The following is a 14,703-nucleotide window of genomic DNA, read 5'->3' as shown; positions in this document are numbered from 1 at the left end:
CTTGCTCAGATCTGCTTTAAAACAGGGAAGAGGAAACCAAGTGGGCCCAGGTCAGTATCACCTGGACTGTCTGGGAGCACATGGGGTTCACCTCTACTGCTACATGTGAAACTTTCTAATTCAAAGTTTAAAAACAAAAACAACCCTTACTCCACGACTAGACCAAAAGAAGGCCGAGCTGGGGATGAGTAAGTACTTCCTTCCTCCCCTCCCCGGCGGTGTTGCAAACACCAAGGGGCCCTGCGGGAAAGAGCAAGCGAGGGGCCGCTCCACATACCGCAGGGCAGCGGGCTGCAGGCGGACCCTGCTGAGCCCACACAGAGCTCAGACCGGCCCAGCCCAGGGCCAGGACTCGGCGGACACAGGGCAGCTCGGGCGTAAGTGACCTGCCGGGAAGGCCTCGAAACAGACGCTGGGGGCCGGGTGCACAGGAGAGCCAACAATAACTCCACAACCTCCACGAGAACGAAGAAAGGAGAGGACGCCACGCAGCAGGAAAGACCCCTCCTTCCCCACCCAGGGACGGTGCGCACCAGCTGGCCTGTTCCTCACGCAGAGCCCAAGGGGAGCCCCGTCTGCTGACAAGCCCCGTGCGTGGATGCAAAACCACGGCCAACTCAGCAGACAAGGAAGAAGCTACTAATACTCATCTCTGCACAACCGGAGAAAACCCAGGCCAGCTGCCTCGTCAACGCAATCCTTTATTCAAAATAGGGATGGAAAAGTGAAGACAGGTCACTTGGGAAAACAAACAGCGAGGAAAAAAGATAAAATAAATAAAATAAAAAACAGAAGAAAACATTAGGAATTCACAGGTTTTAAGGCTTTTGTTTTCTACGAATTACTGCCAACATTATTCCTCAAAAATAATTCTGGATAATCACCTTGCAACACACAGTCCCACAGGAGTCAGGGCCCACATCTGTGTCTCCAGTCAATCACGCTGTCACCAAGATGAGGGCACTTGACTTGTAAAGCGGTTTCTATGAGGAGAACCACCGCACCTCCCAAACCACAGGCATGCATGGAGGCCTCGATCTGCCACCTCCAACAAGGCCTCCCTCCACTCCAGCTGGAGACACAGCAGAGCAGAAAGCGTGCAGGACACAGGGCCAACGCTGCCCTCACTTCCTGGACTCCCCCCACCCCGTCCACCCCACAAGACTCGCTGCCACCTACTCAGGCCCTGATCCAGCAGCGTCATGAACTCACCGCCAACCCACAGGCCAGGCTGGCCCATGCCTATCCCTGTGTGGTCCACAGGGCGTGAGAATAGTTTTTCACTTCTGAATGGTTGGTAAAAGGAATAATATTCTGTGACACGAGACTATTACATGGAATTCACACTTTGGTGTCTGTGGATCGGTTTCATTGGAACAAGCCACTCCTGCTCCTCCCTGTACACGTGTGGCCGCCTTTGTGCCACAGCGGCAGATGGAACAGCTATGACCACGTGGCCCACAGACCTAAAATCACTTCTGTCTGGTCCTCTACAGAAACAACTCCTGCTCTTAACTACTACTGTTATTAACTTAACTACTACATTGCCCTGCTTCATAAAAGAAGTTAGAAACAAACAGACACTGGAAAGTAGAAAAGAAAAAGATTAAGAAGGTTCCCTTTGTCTAAGATTCAAACCAATGGACTGAATTTCATGCTACAGCAGCAGAAAAAAATCAAAAGATAAAGGAAAACATCCTTAAAGTTTCAGATACCCTCAACACTAGAAAACAATACAAAATATTTTGGCAGTCCTGGAATAAAATGATTTTGAATACAAAATTCTCGACTTGGACAAACTGTAAACTGTCACAGAAAAATAAAGAACATTTTAGGGATCAAACAGTTAGAGGCACCTGCCTCCCCAAGGACGCCCTGCAGCAAGGTAGGACCCACCGAGACTCTCTCGGCTCACACTCGCTGGCTACCATCACCCCCTCAGCACGTTCACTGCACTTCCGAAGGTGATTCCAGGCTTCCAGAGGACCTGCTGCTTACACATGAGCCTTTCCCTATCAGTTTTCATCCCAAACAAGACTTAGAGTGGAAACTCTGTTATTGCTGTTTTAAATCTGTTTTGACAGTGACATCTCATTTTTCTTAGATTGTTGACTAAGTTTTGCTACCTGAAAAACATAACCCTATCTCCACTAAGACATATGCAACTTTAAAAACTAACTATAACATGAATGTTTTCTACAACCTACCATTTTTTTAATTTAAAGGAATTATTTAGAATTTAATATTTCTTGTTCTGAAAAAAAAAACACTTAAGTGACTTTGACAATCTTTTAGTGCTTTTCTTTCCTTAAATTCGAACAAAATAGCATGCAATAATTTTTATTTTTTAAATAGTTAATAAAACAGATACAAAACTCACAGTGATTAATCCGAATATAGACTGCTCTGAGTTATAGAGGACCGTGTGTGACAGTTACAACCCTTTACATATTTTAATGTCCTTTTGTACAGCTATAACCACTGTCATCTTAGGGCTAGGGATTGAGCTAAATGCTTTATACACAAATTTTCACTGAAACCTCATCACAATCCTATAAAATATTATTCCCAGATTTAAAGAAGAACCAGGACTAGAGAGAGAGGAAGTAATTTGAAAGAGATCAGACTTCTTAAGTGGGAACTGGCATTCGGAACAAAACGCCTGACCCCACGCTAATCACTGTGCAAACTGCCATCTACGGGCTGACAGGTGACCCCAGTCCTGCAACGTCTTCCTCGTATAGGGTCAGGTCAGCGGCTGGGGCCAAGCAATCACTGTAGGCAAGTAACACAACGGGTCCAATGTAGGAGGGGTGGGAGCTGGGCCACCGCCACACACTCCATCTTTGCATTCAAATGCAGAGACTTAAACACTCAGGCAAAAACAGAGGTGGTTCATAGATTGGACACCTGCATTAAAAAGAGCAAAAGTTTTTTTCATAGTTTTATGGCTAAAAGCTACCAAAATCTAGTTTTGGTTTACCCAACAACATCTTTCCACAAAATTAACCATGATCCTCAAAGGGACTTGTAAATAAACATACATGTAGATGAGGCACACATGGCAAAATACTAATGACTGTTCATTTTAGGGGTGTGTGTGTCTGTGTGTGTGGCTGGGTGTTTATGCATGTATATGTGAATGCACATATGTGAATGCATGTGAAGAGGTAAGCAGACACATACTCATTATACTATTATTTCAACTTTCTGCATGTCTGAGATTTTTCATAGGAGATCAGAAAACGAACAAACCAGAGGAAGTTTTTAGGGCTGCTACAGGTAACCATCATCATGGTATTTTTGCTATCACTTCCTAAAATGTTATTCTACTAACTAGGACAATAAGTAATATTTCTTAGCTTGTGTCAGGAGACCCTGCAAATGTAAAGGGCTGTAGAGAAAGAAGCAGAGGCTCACACTCTCCCACCAGGTGAAAAGATTCGAGATACCCCTTGGAAATAAATGTCGCATCCTGATGTCCTAACGTCTCATTCGAAAAGTCAGTCATCTGAAAAACATCCATTGCAACAGGCGTTACTTGCCTTAAAACATAACCAGTGTGTGTTTGTTCACAACGCTGGCACACAACTTTACAGCAGGCACTATCACCGTGCCCACTTCACAGATGAATACAGAAAAGTCAGTGCCCAAACTTGGCCCAAGCTTCACAGCTATCAAACGAGGGATGGAATCAAACCCAGCGTCTGTCCTAACCACTGTTACACTGTCTCTCTGCTAGGGCGACAGGGACACACGTAAGACGCTTAAAACTACACACAATAAACAACTAGATGTCCTAAAGGAGACTGAGAGGAAGAGGAAACAGATTACGAGTCCACACTGTCACAGAGGTACCAGGGAGAGAATGGATTTCCTTGAAGAATGTCAAGATCTGGAAAGTCTGCCATGTGGGGTCAGCACAGGGCAGTTACAGGGGGATGGCCAGGACCCACATGAGGCCCAGATAGAGCTGAAGGCTTAAAGAGCTCGACCACATGAAATACATACATAGAGTTCTTCAAATTGTTTCTGAATTTCGCTATCCATCTCAATGGCATTAAAGTTTGGATCCCTAATAGGAAATGCTTCAACAAACAGCAGTGCAGCATTGGACCGGACTTCCGAGTTTCTGGCCTGGAATAGTTGAAAGAAGAGTTTCAGAATCCAAAGAGCGAGCTGACATTCAAAGGCTTCAGTGTAGAATTCCTAAAGTAATGCTTCTAGTGTCTCAAAATAGACTTATCTACAAATTAAAGACAACTGTAACATCTAAACTAACCAAACTTGTGAGACCTTCCTTAAGTGAAGCTGAACTCCCAGCTCCATGTCGACAGATATTAAAAGATGTTTCCTTGCTTCAAAGCCCATCTTGTGTCATTAAGAAACAGTGACCATCATGTCCCACTCCCAACACCAGAGTCACCTGTGTTGAAAATTACCCGTGTGCTCGTCTGACCACTCCTCAGAGTGCTGTCATCTTGTCCCCCAGTCACCAGCAGGAGGTCCTGAGGACCAGGACGGTACAGCCCAGCTCTGCCGGTTTACTTATTAGCGTGACTACCCTCCTTCCAGCTGTGCAGTCTGCACTAAACCAATTCAGATTCCCAGTTTAAGAAATGCTTTTAAGAAAAGAATAAAATATTCACCCGAAATCTCACAGCATTCCCAGCCTCGAGTCTTACTTTTAGTGCCTTACTGCAATTCTGAATTAGAGTATGTGAAGCTCAAAAGCATTAATTAGCATTCTAAACAGAGAGAGACTATTTAAGAGGTGTACCTTTAATCCTCTCCAAAGGATGGGCTTATATAATCTGTAAAGCATCTCTTCCACTCCCTGCCGAACTTCCTTTTGACGATGAAGATAACTCAGCACCTAAGAGCCAAGAACAGAAGAACAGAATGGTAACATTGGTGTTTTTAAAAAAGCATCTAAGATCCTACTTTGAGGAAACAACAGGGAGCATAGGCTGCACCTTATTCATAAGTCTTGACAAATCTTTCTAACAGGAACCACAGTGGAAAGACATGCTGACAGCACGGAACATGGAAATCATGCAAAAGGCATCTATGGTGGAGAGAAAGACCCACCACGGCCTTGGGCTGTACAAAGGTTTGGGTTCTAGCTTCTACTCTTCTACCAGTAGCCACAAAACCTCATAAAAAGTCACTTACACCTCTGACCTCCAGGGTCAAATGAAAAAGGAGTCAGCCTAAGTGCTTTCTACAACCCATTCTGATTCTACAATGCACTGGCTACAACCGTCTTTTGTTTTAAGAACCTATATTGGGCATTCAAAAACAGGATATACAGTCAGCCCTTCATATCCACAGATTCTGCATCTGTGGATTCAACCAAGCCTGGACAGAAAATATTTGGAAAAAAAAAAAAATTCCAGGAAGTTTCAAAGCAAAACTTGAATTTGCTGCTTACTAGCAACTATTTACATAATAGTTACATAGTATTTACAACTATTTACACTGTATTAGTTACTGTAAGTAATCTAGAGATGATGTAAAGTGTACGAGGATGTATAAGGCACTGGAGCATCCGTGCATTTGGTACTCAATCCCCCGCAGATCCCGAGGGGTGACTTTATCTCAAACAGGTGTCACTGCCTAGTGATCCTTTCCAGGAGAAACTTAACTTAGATGTCAAGTTCATCCCCAAACTCATGGATAATCAGAAAACACACTGCTCTTTTAGCTCTATCCCTTTGTTCTCTTCTACTCCCTTTTTAACCAGCCAGAATCTTCCAGCAACTTTTCACAGACTCCTGCCCCCAACAACAATCAATGTTGCCTTTTTCCTTAATTCACAACTCTTGGAGCTAAAATTATATTAATGAAAAATGCAAAAAAATTTTAAATTAGGCTATAAAACTACAGATTATACTTTAAGCAAACTTGAATCAATTTTGCCCTAAAAACTACAATCTGGGGATTATTTTTTTCTGATTGTTAATTTTTCATTTAGGAGACTTTAGTCTATCATTTGTTTTTCTGTGTACAATATTAATTTGTTATCAATGGTATACTCACTTCATAGAAAGCTTTTAAACAGCTGTACTGAGAAACAATTCACATACCATAAAAGTCACTCTTTTAAAGTGTATATAGTTCGGTGGGTTTTAGTATATTCAGAGTTGTGCAACCATTACTACTACCTAATTTTAGAAGATTTTCATCAACGATATGACGATTTCTTACTTTCAAATGACTCCTAAGGTATTTCCGGAAGCTTCTTTCAATATAGCGATATAATGACTTATCAGGTAAATTTGATATTTATCAAAAAAGGGATTTGGGAAAGAAGCTATAATGTGTTATAAGCAGTAGGAACAATTACTTGGAGTCCAGGAATACATTTCATTTGAAAAGTGAAATCTAATATTCTGCCTTTCAATTCCTTCTGTGCATTTTTCCATAAATTTAACAAATGATGATACCTATACTTACAATACCTTAATCACTCACTATCACAGCAGAAAATCAGGTATGAAAAAGTCTTTAGTTATTTGGTCCAAGAGTGAAGCAACTACATCACACATCTGTACAGTTTAACATGACGTTATTCTTTATGATTAAATAGAATCTGAAACGCCAAATCATACACATGAAGTAAGTGACCCCAACTGTCCTACAGCTTATGAAGCACCTGGGACTGTGTGTGTGCTGGGGGCTTGGAAGGGGCACGTGGATATATTTATCCCTGGTTCTTTATCTTTGGATAATGCAAAGTAAATCATCAAAAACATAAAAGAAATGGTTTTTGTCCATTCAAACTTAATATAATTAGTAAATTTACGTCCTACAAATAATAGTTTCACTATACAAAAAAATAAAGAGGTAGCCTTTCTTCCCTTAGCTTGACACACAGTTGCCAAGACTAACAGAAAGCAAAGAAGGCGTCGCCCCTGGATTAGGGCACTGACCAGCACCACAGACCAGACCTTCCAACTCCTTCCCCAGGGTCACTGTGAGCAGCCAACTCCTGTCAGTGTAAAAACCACACTGACAGCAGAGCCCTGTTTAGTCAGATCACGCACAACGTGAGGATAAAGTCCATATCCAAATTCTGAGACTACCTTCTAAACATAAAATTGTATCAAGAGAAACTATCAAAGCATGTACTCAATTTGGTTTGCAGAATATAAAGTGGAAATGTAATGTATGAGAGTAAACAACAAAAAATAATCTTGAATAGCCTCTTTTTTTGAAAACAGTGGTAGTGGCAGTAAGGAAGTGACGATTCTATGCATTTTTATGTCGAATAAATTCAACTAAAGTTGTTTGAATAAAGTTCTGATGTCTTAACAGTAGACCTTTGTTTTCCTAATCAAAACTTTGGTGGCAGGGTGAAAGTCCCAGGTTCCAAGTATCAAGATTCTGAGAAATCCTTTTAACGGATGCCTGTGAAAGCTTAACAAAATTTCACAAAAACAATTATCTGAAGACAAAAAAGATGAGACATGATTTTCAAAAGTGCTGTGAGAGCGTGGCTCACCTCACGCACTCTGGTGTGCACTGGAGACTTCCGAGGAAGGTGGACCCCATGGTACAAGAAGTCCTGGATGCAGCCATTTTCGATGGCCTGCAACGACACCGAACGCGAGAACTTGGGTGAGTGCATTCCCACAGACGGCAGGACAGGCATTACAGTGGTTAGAGCACAAAAGGACCGTCTGATCTGTTCATCTTCCATTTCATGAGGGAAAAAGCCTGGATCCTTTCATCAGAGCTTTTCGACTTTAAGTCTACACCTCTTAGAATTCCTTTCATCTTCATATACCAAAGAGAACTTTTAGTTTCCTTTGTCTTATTTGATGAAATATCACATTTGTGCTAAATAGCAGGGCACTTGAGCCTGGTTCAAGCCAGACAGGGCTCAGAGACTGAGCGGGGCCGGGGAGCACCCTCTCCTGAGTCATCCTGATAATCTCAGAAGACTGGATATGTTCCAAGAGCCCCCCCAGAACAGACAATGAACTACCTCTAAGGTGGGGGCCATGATTCCAAACTGACCAAAACACCACCTCTCAGGGCTGCCACAGAGAGGGGCGGGGCAGGGGCGGGGATGTGGCAGCTCCTCGTTCAAGCCAGGACAGTGAAGGCCTGGTGTGTTAGCCTGCATTCTGCCTCCATACCCAGGATTCCATGGTTTTAGGGAAGGAGATAAGGAAAACTTGCTACTAACATTTTTACCTCTTCTCCATTAACTTTGAACTGTCTGACTTGCGATAACGTAGGAGACACGCGGCACTGCCAGTCAAGTGTCTGGGCCACAGAAGTTGACCCCTGAGAGCTAACTACCAGAACATGGACATCCTGCAACTGACCCAGGCTTTTCAACATTATCAATGGCAGACATTTTTTTTTTAAAGAGAAGAGTGAGGAACGCTCTAAGAGATTTAAATGCTGTAACAAGCAAATGCAATTGGGAGACTTGCTGGATCCTGATTCCAAAAAAAACTATAAAAAGACATTTTTTAAACAAAGCAGAGAAATTTAAATATGACCCAATTAACTTTTTAAATATGCAGAAATTATTGTTAATTTTGTGAAGTATGATAATGGCACTGTATAACCATACTTTTTAGAGATGCATACTGAAGTACACATAAATAAGGTGTCACGTCTGGAATTTGCTTTAAAAACTTGAAGGGACAGAGGGAAGAGAGGGAAGGGAGTGAAGCTGAGAAGTACAAATTGCTAGTACTAATTTGGTACAGATCTAGTCAAAATTAAATTTTAAATTACAAACTCCTATTTTTTAAACCACTATTGGAGAAAAGGGGAACAAATACTCCTTCCTGTGAACAAGTTTCATGCAGTAATAAAGCAATGCAAAAAAATGCATAACAATGTCCCGGTTCTGCCATTTCTCCAAAAAATTATACACTGTAAAACTATTCTACAAGTTGTCAGCAGGGGAATAGAAGTGGTAAGTTTTAGTTTTCTAGAAGTAGATGTCAGTGATAGACCCCAGTATAGTTAACCAAAGCTTAAGCTGGGTGGGAGAGCAGAGCGGGCAGATATCAACTCCAAACATCCGGTGGTTAACCTCCCCTCTCCCCACCCCCACCAGTCCAGGGCCTGCTCCCCCAGGAGGAAAGACCCCTTTATGACTTAAGAGTAAAAATTTTACTCTCAGAAGGAAAAAAACACATCTAAGAACCTAGTATGAGAAAAACATAAGGGATATCAGACAAAGACACTTCCTTCTGATTTTTTTCCAAAAGAGCCTGTGAATGTTTAATTGTGACTGTGAATTACACAGCCAGAATGTAGGTGTTATAGTCATTAAAGGTTAGCTGTATTCAAACACAGTCTTTAAATTCTCAGATGATGTGAAAGAGGTGGCCTGAGGGTACCGAGGAGCACTGGCCAGAAGAAACAGGACCCAAGCCACAAACACAATTCTAAACTTTCTAGATGCCACATAAAAATCAGAAAAAGGAAAAGGTAAACTTGTTTTAATAATATATTTTGTTTAGCCCAATATATCCAACACACTATCATTTCAGCATGCAATCAATATTCTTTTTTAAATAACCACGAGATATTTTACATTCTTCTTTTTCCACACTGTCTTCCAAGTTTGGTGAGTTTCTTACATTTACAGCCCATCTCAGTTTGGACTGGCCACGTTTCAGAGGCCCGGCAGCCACATGTGGCTGGGCACTACAGGTCTAGAGCTGCCAAAATGCCTGGGGCAAAAGTCTTGATTCCACTCAAACTACACAGCACAGTAAGTCACGGGCATCTTGAGGCTGTGCTCAGGCACGGACGTGACCTTGAATGCGTGTGGAGGACGCTCATCATGGGCTTTAGTGTGACAGACAAGCATCAGCACAGGTTTCAAATGGCCCTACTGTAGCTACTTATTTAGTAACCAGAACACAATAAAAACGTTAACATTTCATAAAACAAAAAGGAAATACCTCTAATATTTTCCCTGAAGCCTTTTTCCAAGCTCTGAAATAAACTTCTGCAATGTGTACCATCAAAGATCTAGAAGAAAAAATCAAAAAATTTTAATGCAAGTCAGAAGAATTATATTTTTAATGTGTATCATTTCAGGAACTCTCCTCTCCTAGGGAAGAAGAAACTGTTTTGGACTAGTGCTTTGCAAAACAGAGATATGTTATCCACCTGCAGTAGAAAGTAGAAAACAAAAGTCCAGAGAAGGAGGACTGAAATATCAAACCATTTCTTCCTTCTCAGTCCGGCTTCCCCAGAACTTTATTATTTCCTATAAAACTATGACACGTAGCCCAGAACCAAATCCTTAAGTAAAAAACCTTTAAATATAAGTACACTTTTTGACTTGAAGTCATTTTGGACTTTCCGGACTAGTTCGCTCAGGTACAGGGAGCCCTAAAATACCAGGGTTGACTTAGATCCATAATTAGGAAAATCTGCTGGTTCAACCTAAACATTCTGCAAATGAGGGAACAGGAGAAAGCATTCTAGTAAACAATCAGAGATCCAGAATCACATCCCAGCTCAATACCTACACAGCTGCCTGATGTAACCAGGCCCACCTCAAGAGTTTGAGGATTCAGTTTTTTGTTTTTTTTTTTTTTTTCAGATTCCATATATATGTGCTAGCATACGGTATTTGTTTTCCTCTTTCTGACTTACTTCATTCTGTATGACAGTCTCTAGGTCCATCCACCTCATTACAAATAACTCAATTTCGTTTCTTTTTATGGTTAATATTCCATTGTATATATGTGCCACATCTTCTTTATCCATTCATTTGCCGATGGACACTTAGGTTGCTTCCATGTCCTGGCTATTGTAAATAGTGCTGCAATGAACATTGTGGTACATGCCTCTTTTTGAATTATGGTTTTCTCAGGGTATATGCCCAGTAGTGGGATTGCTGGGTCGTATGGTAGTTCTATTTTTAGTTTTTTAAGGAATCTCCATACTGTTCTCCATAGTGGCTGTATCAATTTACATTCACACCAACAGTGCAAGAGGGTTCCCTTTTCTCCACACCCTCTCCAGCATTTATTGTTTGTAGATTTTTTGATGATGGCCATTCTGACTGGTGTGAGGTGATAACCTCATTGTAGTTTTGATTTGCATTTCTCTAATGATTAGTGATGTTGAGCATCCTTTCATGTGTTTGTAGGCAATCTGTAAAAAATATGGAACACTTCACGAATTTGGGTGTCATCCTTGCACAGGGGCCATGCTAATCTACTCTGTATCATTCCAATTTTAGTATATGTGCTGCCAAAGCAAACACAAGGATTCAGTTTTAAAACGCAGCCTCGGGCTTCCCTGGTGGTACAGTGGTTAAGAATCCGCCTGCCAGTGCAGGGGACACGGGTTTGAGCCCTGGTCCGGGAAGATCCCACATGCCGTGGAGCAAATAAGCCCGTGTGCCACAACTACTGAGCCTGCGCTCTAGAGCCTGAGAGCCACAACTACTGAGACTGTGTGCCGCAACTACTGAAGCCCGCGTGCCTAGAGCCCGTACTGCGCAACAAGAGAAGCCACCACAATAAGAAGCCCGTGCACCACAATGAGGAGTAGCCCCCGCTCGCCGCAACTAGAGAAAGCCTGTGCGCAGCAATGAAGACCCAACGCAGCCAATAATAAATAAATAAGTAAATAAATAAATAAATAAATAATGCAGCCTCCTTCAGCCCCGGAGCAGATTAAGTACTTGGCCGTGAATCCAGCAGATAGCTCCAAATGCTCTCAGGGCCCAGAGGCTAGGAGCTCGCACAAGGGCATGCTTCCAAGCCCCTTCCCCAAGGGCTCTTCCCACCAGCCACATAGCTCAGTCCACGGGAAATTGCACAGTGCACATTACGTCCAAAGGTATCAGAAGTGCTAGTGACATGGGCTTTACTATGATTGAAGCTGAAATTTAACTGGTTAATTTGACTATTTAAAGAACTACCACAAAGTAAAATCTTAATATCAGTGTCACTACGGCAAAAAAATGGTTTCCTATAGCAAGGAAAAAAAATATCCAGTGATACAACAGTACATAATAAATAACAGCTTAAGAGATAATTTTTAAAGCTTCTAATGCATTAATATAATTTAAAAGTCAGGTCACTCGGGCTTCCCTGGTGGCACAGTGGTTGAGAGTCCACCTGCTGATGCAGCGGACATGGGTTCGTGCCCCGGTCCGGGAAGATCCTGCATGCCGCGGAGCGGCTGGGCCCGTGAGCCATGGCCTCTGAGCCTGCACGTCCGGAGCCTGTGCTCCGCAACGGGAGAGGCCACAACAGTGCGAGGCCCGCGTACCGAAAAAAAAAAAGAAAAAAGTCAGGTCACATAGAAACTTTCAAAACCACACTAAGCACAAAACATTAATTACCCTTAATACTTACTTTTGTAATCCCTGTAACTGGTTTTTAATGGTCCCATGGATCATTTTAATGAAATTTATATTCCAGTTGAAGAGAGAACTAAGAAATCTTCTTCCCTATAAATTAAAAAAATAGAATATAATGTTAAAATTGCAACCAAATAAAAAGTTCCCAGGAACCAAAAAACAAACATTCGTTGAAAGTGCAGTAACACTAAAGTTTGCTACACCCAGCAAGGAAGCATCCATACTTCTCAGTTAGAATCTACACACCGAAGTTGCACTCGAGCACAGTGCTTCCGGTGGCAGCCCTGTGTGGGGATGGTGGCGGGAGCCTCGGAGGGACCGCGCTGGGCAGCAGCAGAAGCTGGGAGGCTCCCCGTGGAGGGCGGAGCAGCAGGCACCTCTGGGCTACTCCTGTCCGACCACAGGGTGGCCCAGATAGCTACCCCACGGCCCAGTAGCCAAGTTAAACGATGCATCAGCACTTCACTCAGGCTCTGCCCTGATGTCTCCACAACCTAAAATCAAAGAACGCTTGAAATCTAGCATCTTGGGTGGGAATGGAACTGAATGTCACTTCATTTCATCTTTTATAAACGACAAAACCGAGGGCTTATGAAGTTAAGAGGCTGAGTATTTGCCAAGGTAGAATCTTCAAATACATATAGTCCCCATATATTATATGTAGTTATAAATGTCATACATATATCATGTAATATTAATTTTTATGCATACTACTAGATTACACATGTGAACCTAAAAAGCAAGATTATATTTACTCTCTACAACGGGAATAAAATACATCTGCCCAGAGTTTGCCTGTGAAGGGCACCATCACCTTCTCACTGCTACCAGCACACCAGTGTCTGGAGTCCTACAGACGCACAACACACTTTGATACAAAAGGCAGGGTAACCATGCTTGCAACAGGTAAGTTTTTTAAATAGTATTTACTGGGACTTCCCTGGCAGTCCAGTGGTTAGGACTCTGCGCTCCCAATGCAGGGGGCCCAGGTTCAATCCCTGGTCGGGGAACTAGATCCCACATGCATGCCGCCAATTAAAGATCCCACATGTGGCAATGAAGATCCCACCTGTGGCAACTAAGACCCAGTGCAGCCAAATAAATTTTTAAAAAAGGTATTTACTGGAAGTAACTTGCCAGTAGAGTATAGAAGAGATTTATTGTTTACCAAGAATGACTGGAAACTGACATGACCAAATTAATGACTGATTAGGAAACTAAGTTTAGATATCTTAAATTCAAAAGAGCACATCAATTTAAAAAGAGAGAGAGCTTTTTAAGACACACACGTGTATATTTATGTCTACACCTGCACATATGTATGTGTGAGACAAGCACACTTCATCCACTGCTACGTATAAGTCAATATAAATAAAGTTTATTTATCTGAATCCACTCGTAACTTCTTTACTCTCCCAAATTTCACAACAACCCTGGGATACTCAGGGCAGAGGCCATGCATCCAGCGTCTTCCCGACAATGATGATGGGAGAGTAGGGAGAGCAGCAAGAGCACAATCAAGGCACTTCCTGTCCTGCAGGCACTAAAAGCTCTATGAATGGCCTCGTGTGCCGCTCAAGGGAATCCTGGGAGAGGGCACCTGCTGTTCCTATTTTACAGAAGGAAGTACTCAGATTGAAAGGAGTGTGATCAAGGTCACCACCTACTCAGTGGACCAACAGGGGTCTGAACACAGCCTTTCTGACGCTGAGGGCTGAAGGTCTTGGCCAGTGTGGCCAGTCATCTGGTACAGCCCTTTAACCTCGCCAGCAGAGACTGTGCGTGGGGAGTGGGAAAACTGGGGTCAAATCCTTCGCTCCCCTGGCCAGCTGTGAGGGTGAAACCTTGAGCAAACTCTTCATTTAGGGCCCCCCCCTCCTCTGGGAGGTCCTTCCCCACACATCCTTCGGGGGGGTGACAACTGCCTCCTTTTGCCTCCAATCAGATCTGTCAGGCCACAAGTAATCAGAAGAAGGCTACATTCTATAATAAAAAAATGTGCTTTGCATCCCCGGCATGGAGATACAGTCGATCTACAACAACTACAGAAAACTCCTAAGACAACGGACCAACGTGTCCAAGAGAACCAGAGAAGCCACTCTGCAATTTTTAATCCTTTGGTAGCCACATTAATAAAAGTAAAAAAGATTAAATTAACTTCCTATTTATATAGTCCAATATATCCAAAATATCATTTAAATATGTAATAAATATATAAAAATTGTTAGTGAGATACTTAACATTCTTTTCCCGTATTAAGTTTCAAATCCGTGTGTAGTTTTCACTCAAGGCCACAACTGGACTGGCCACATTTCATGAGCCTGCTCAATAGC

At 42.5% G+C, this 14,703-nt stretch overlaps 1 protein-coding gene and 1 non-coding gene across 9 annotated transcripts in view; both read right to left on the bottom strand.

Annotated features, from left to right (window-relative positions):
• Positions 1-14,703, bottom strand: part of NCAPG2 (non-SMC condensin II complex subunit G2) — a 61,728-nt gene that overhangs the window by 38,311 nt on the left and 8,714 nt on the right. For all 8 annotated transcript variants that reach the window (XM_032643205.1, XM_032643204.1, XM_032643206.1 and 5 more), the window contains 5 exons: positions 12,366-12,460; positions 9,945-10,014; positions 7,508-7,594; positions 4,781-4,876; positions 4,012-4,137 (listed from right to left, as the gene is read on the bottom strand). In XM_032643205.1, the coding sequence (XP_032499096.1) occupies positions 4,012-4,137; positions 4,781-4,876; positions 7,508-7,594; positions 9,945-10,014; positions 12,366-12,460 (474 nt within the window). The remainder of the gene's footprint in view (positions 1-4,011; positions 4,138-4,780; positions 4,877-7,507; positions 7,595-9,944; positions 10,015-12,365; positions 12,461-14,703) is intronic.
• On the bottom strand, positions 11,157-11,263 carry LOC116759939. The gene has a single exon (XR_004351600.1). It is a non-coding gene; the product is annotated as a U6 spliceosomal RNA (small nuclear RNA).

Source organism: Phocoena sinus, chromosome 9 (genome assembly GCF_008692025.1).
Source record: "Phocoena sinus isolate mPhoSin1 chromosome 9, mPhoSin1.pri, whole genome shotgun sequence".
Lineage (NCBI taxonomy): Eukaryota > Metazoa > Chordata > Mammalia > Artiodactyla > Phocoenidae > Phocoena > Phocoena sinus.
Note: the sequence above shows the minus strand (reverse complement) of the source record. Positions and strands in the feature narration are given on the sequence as shown.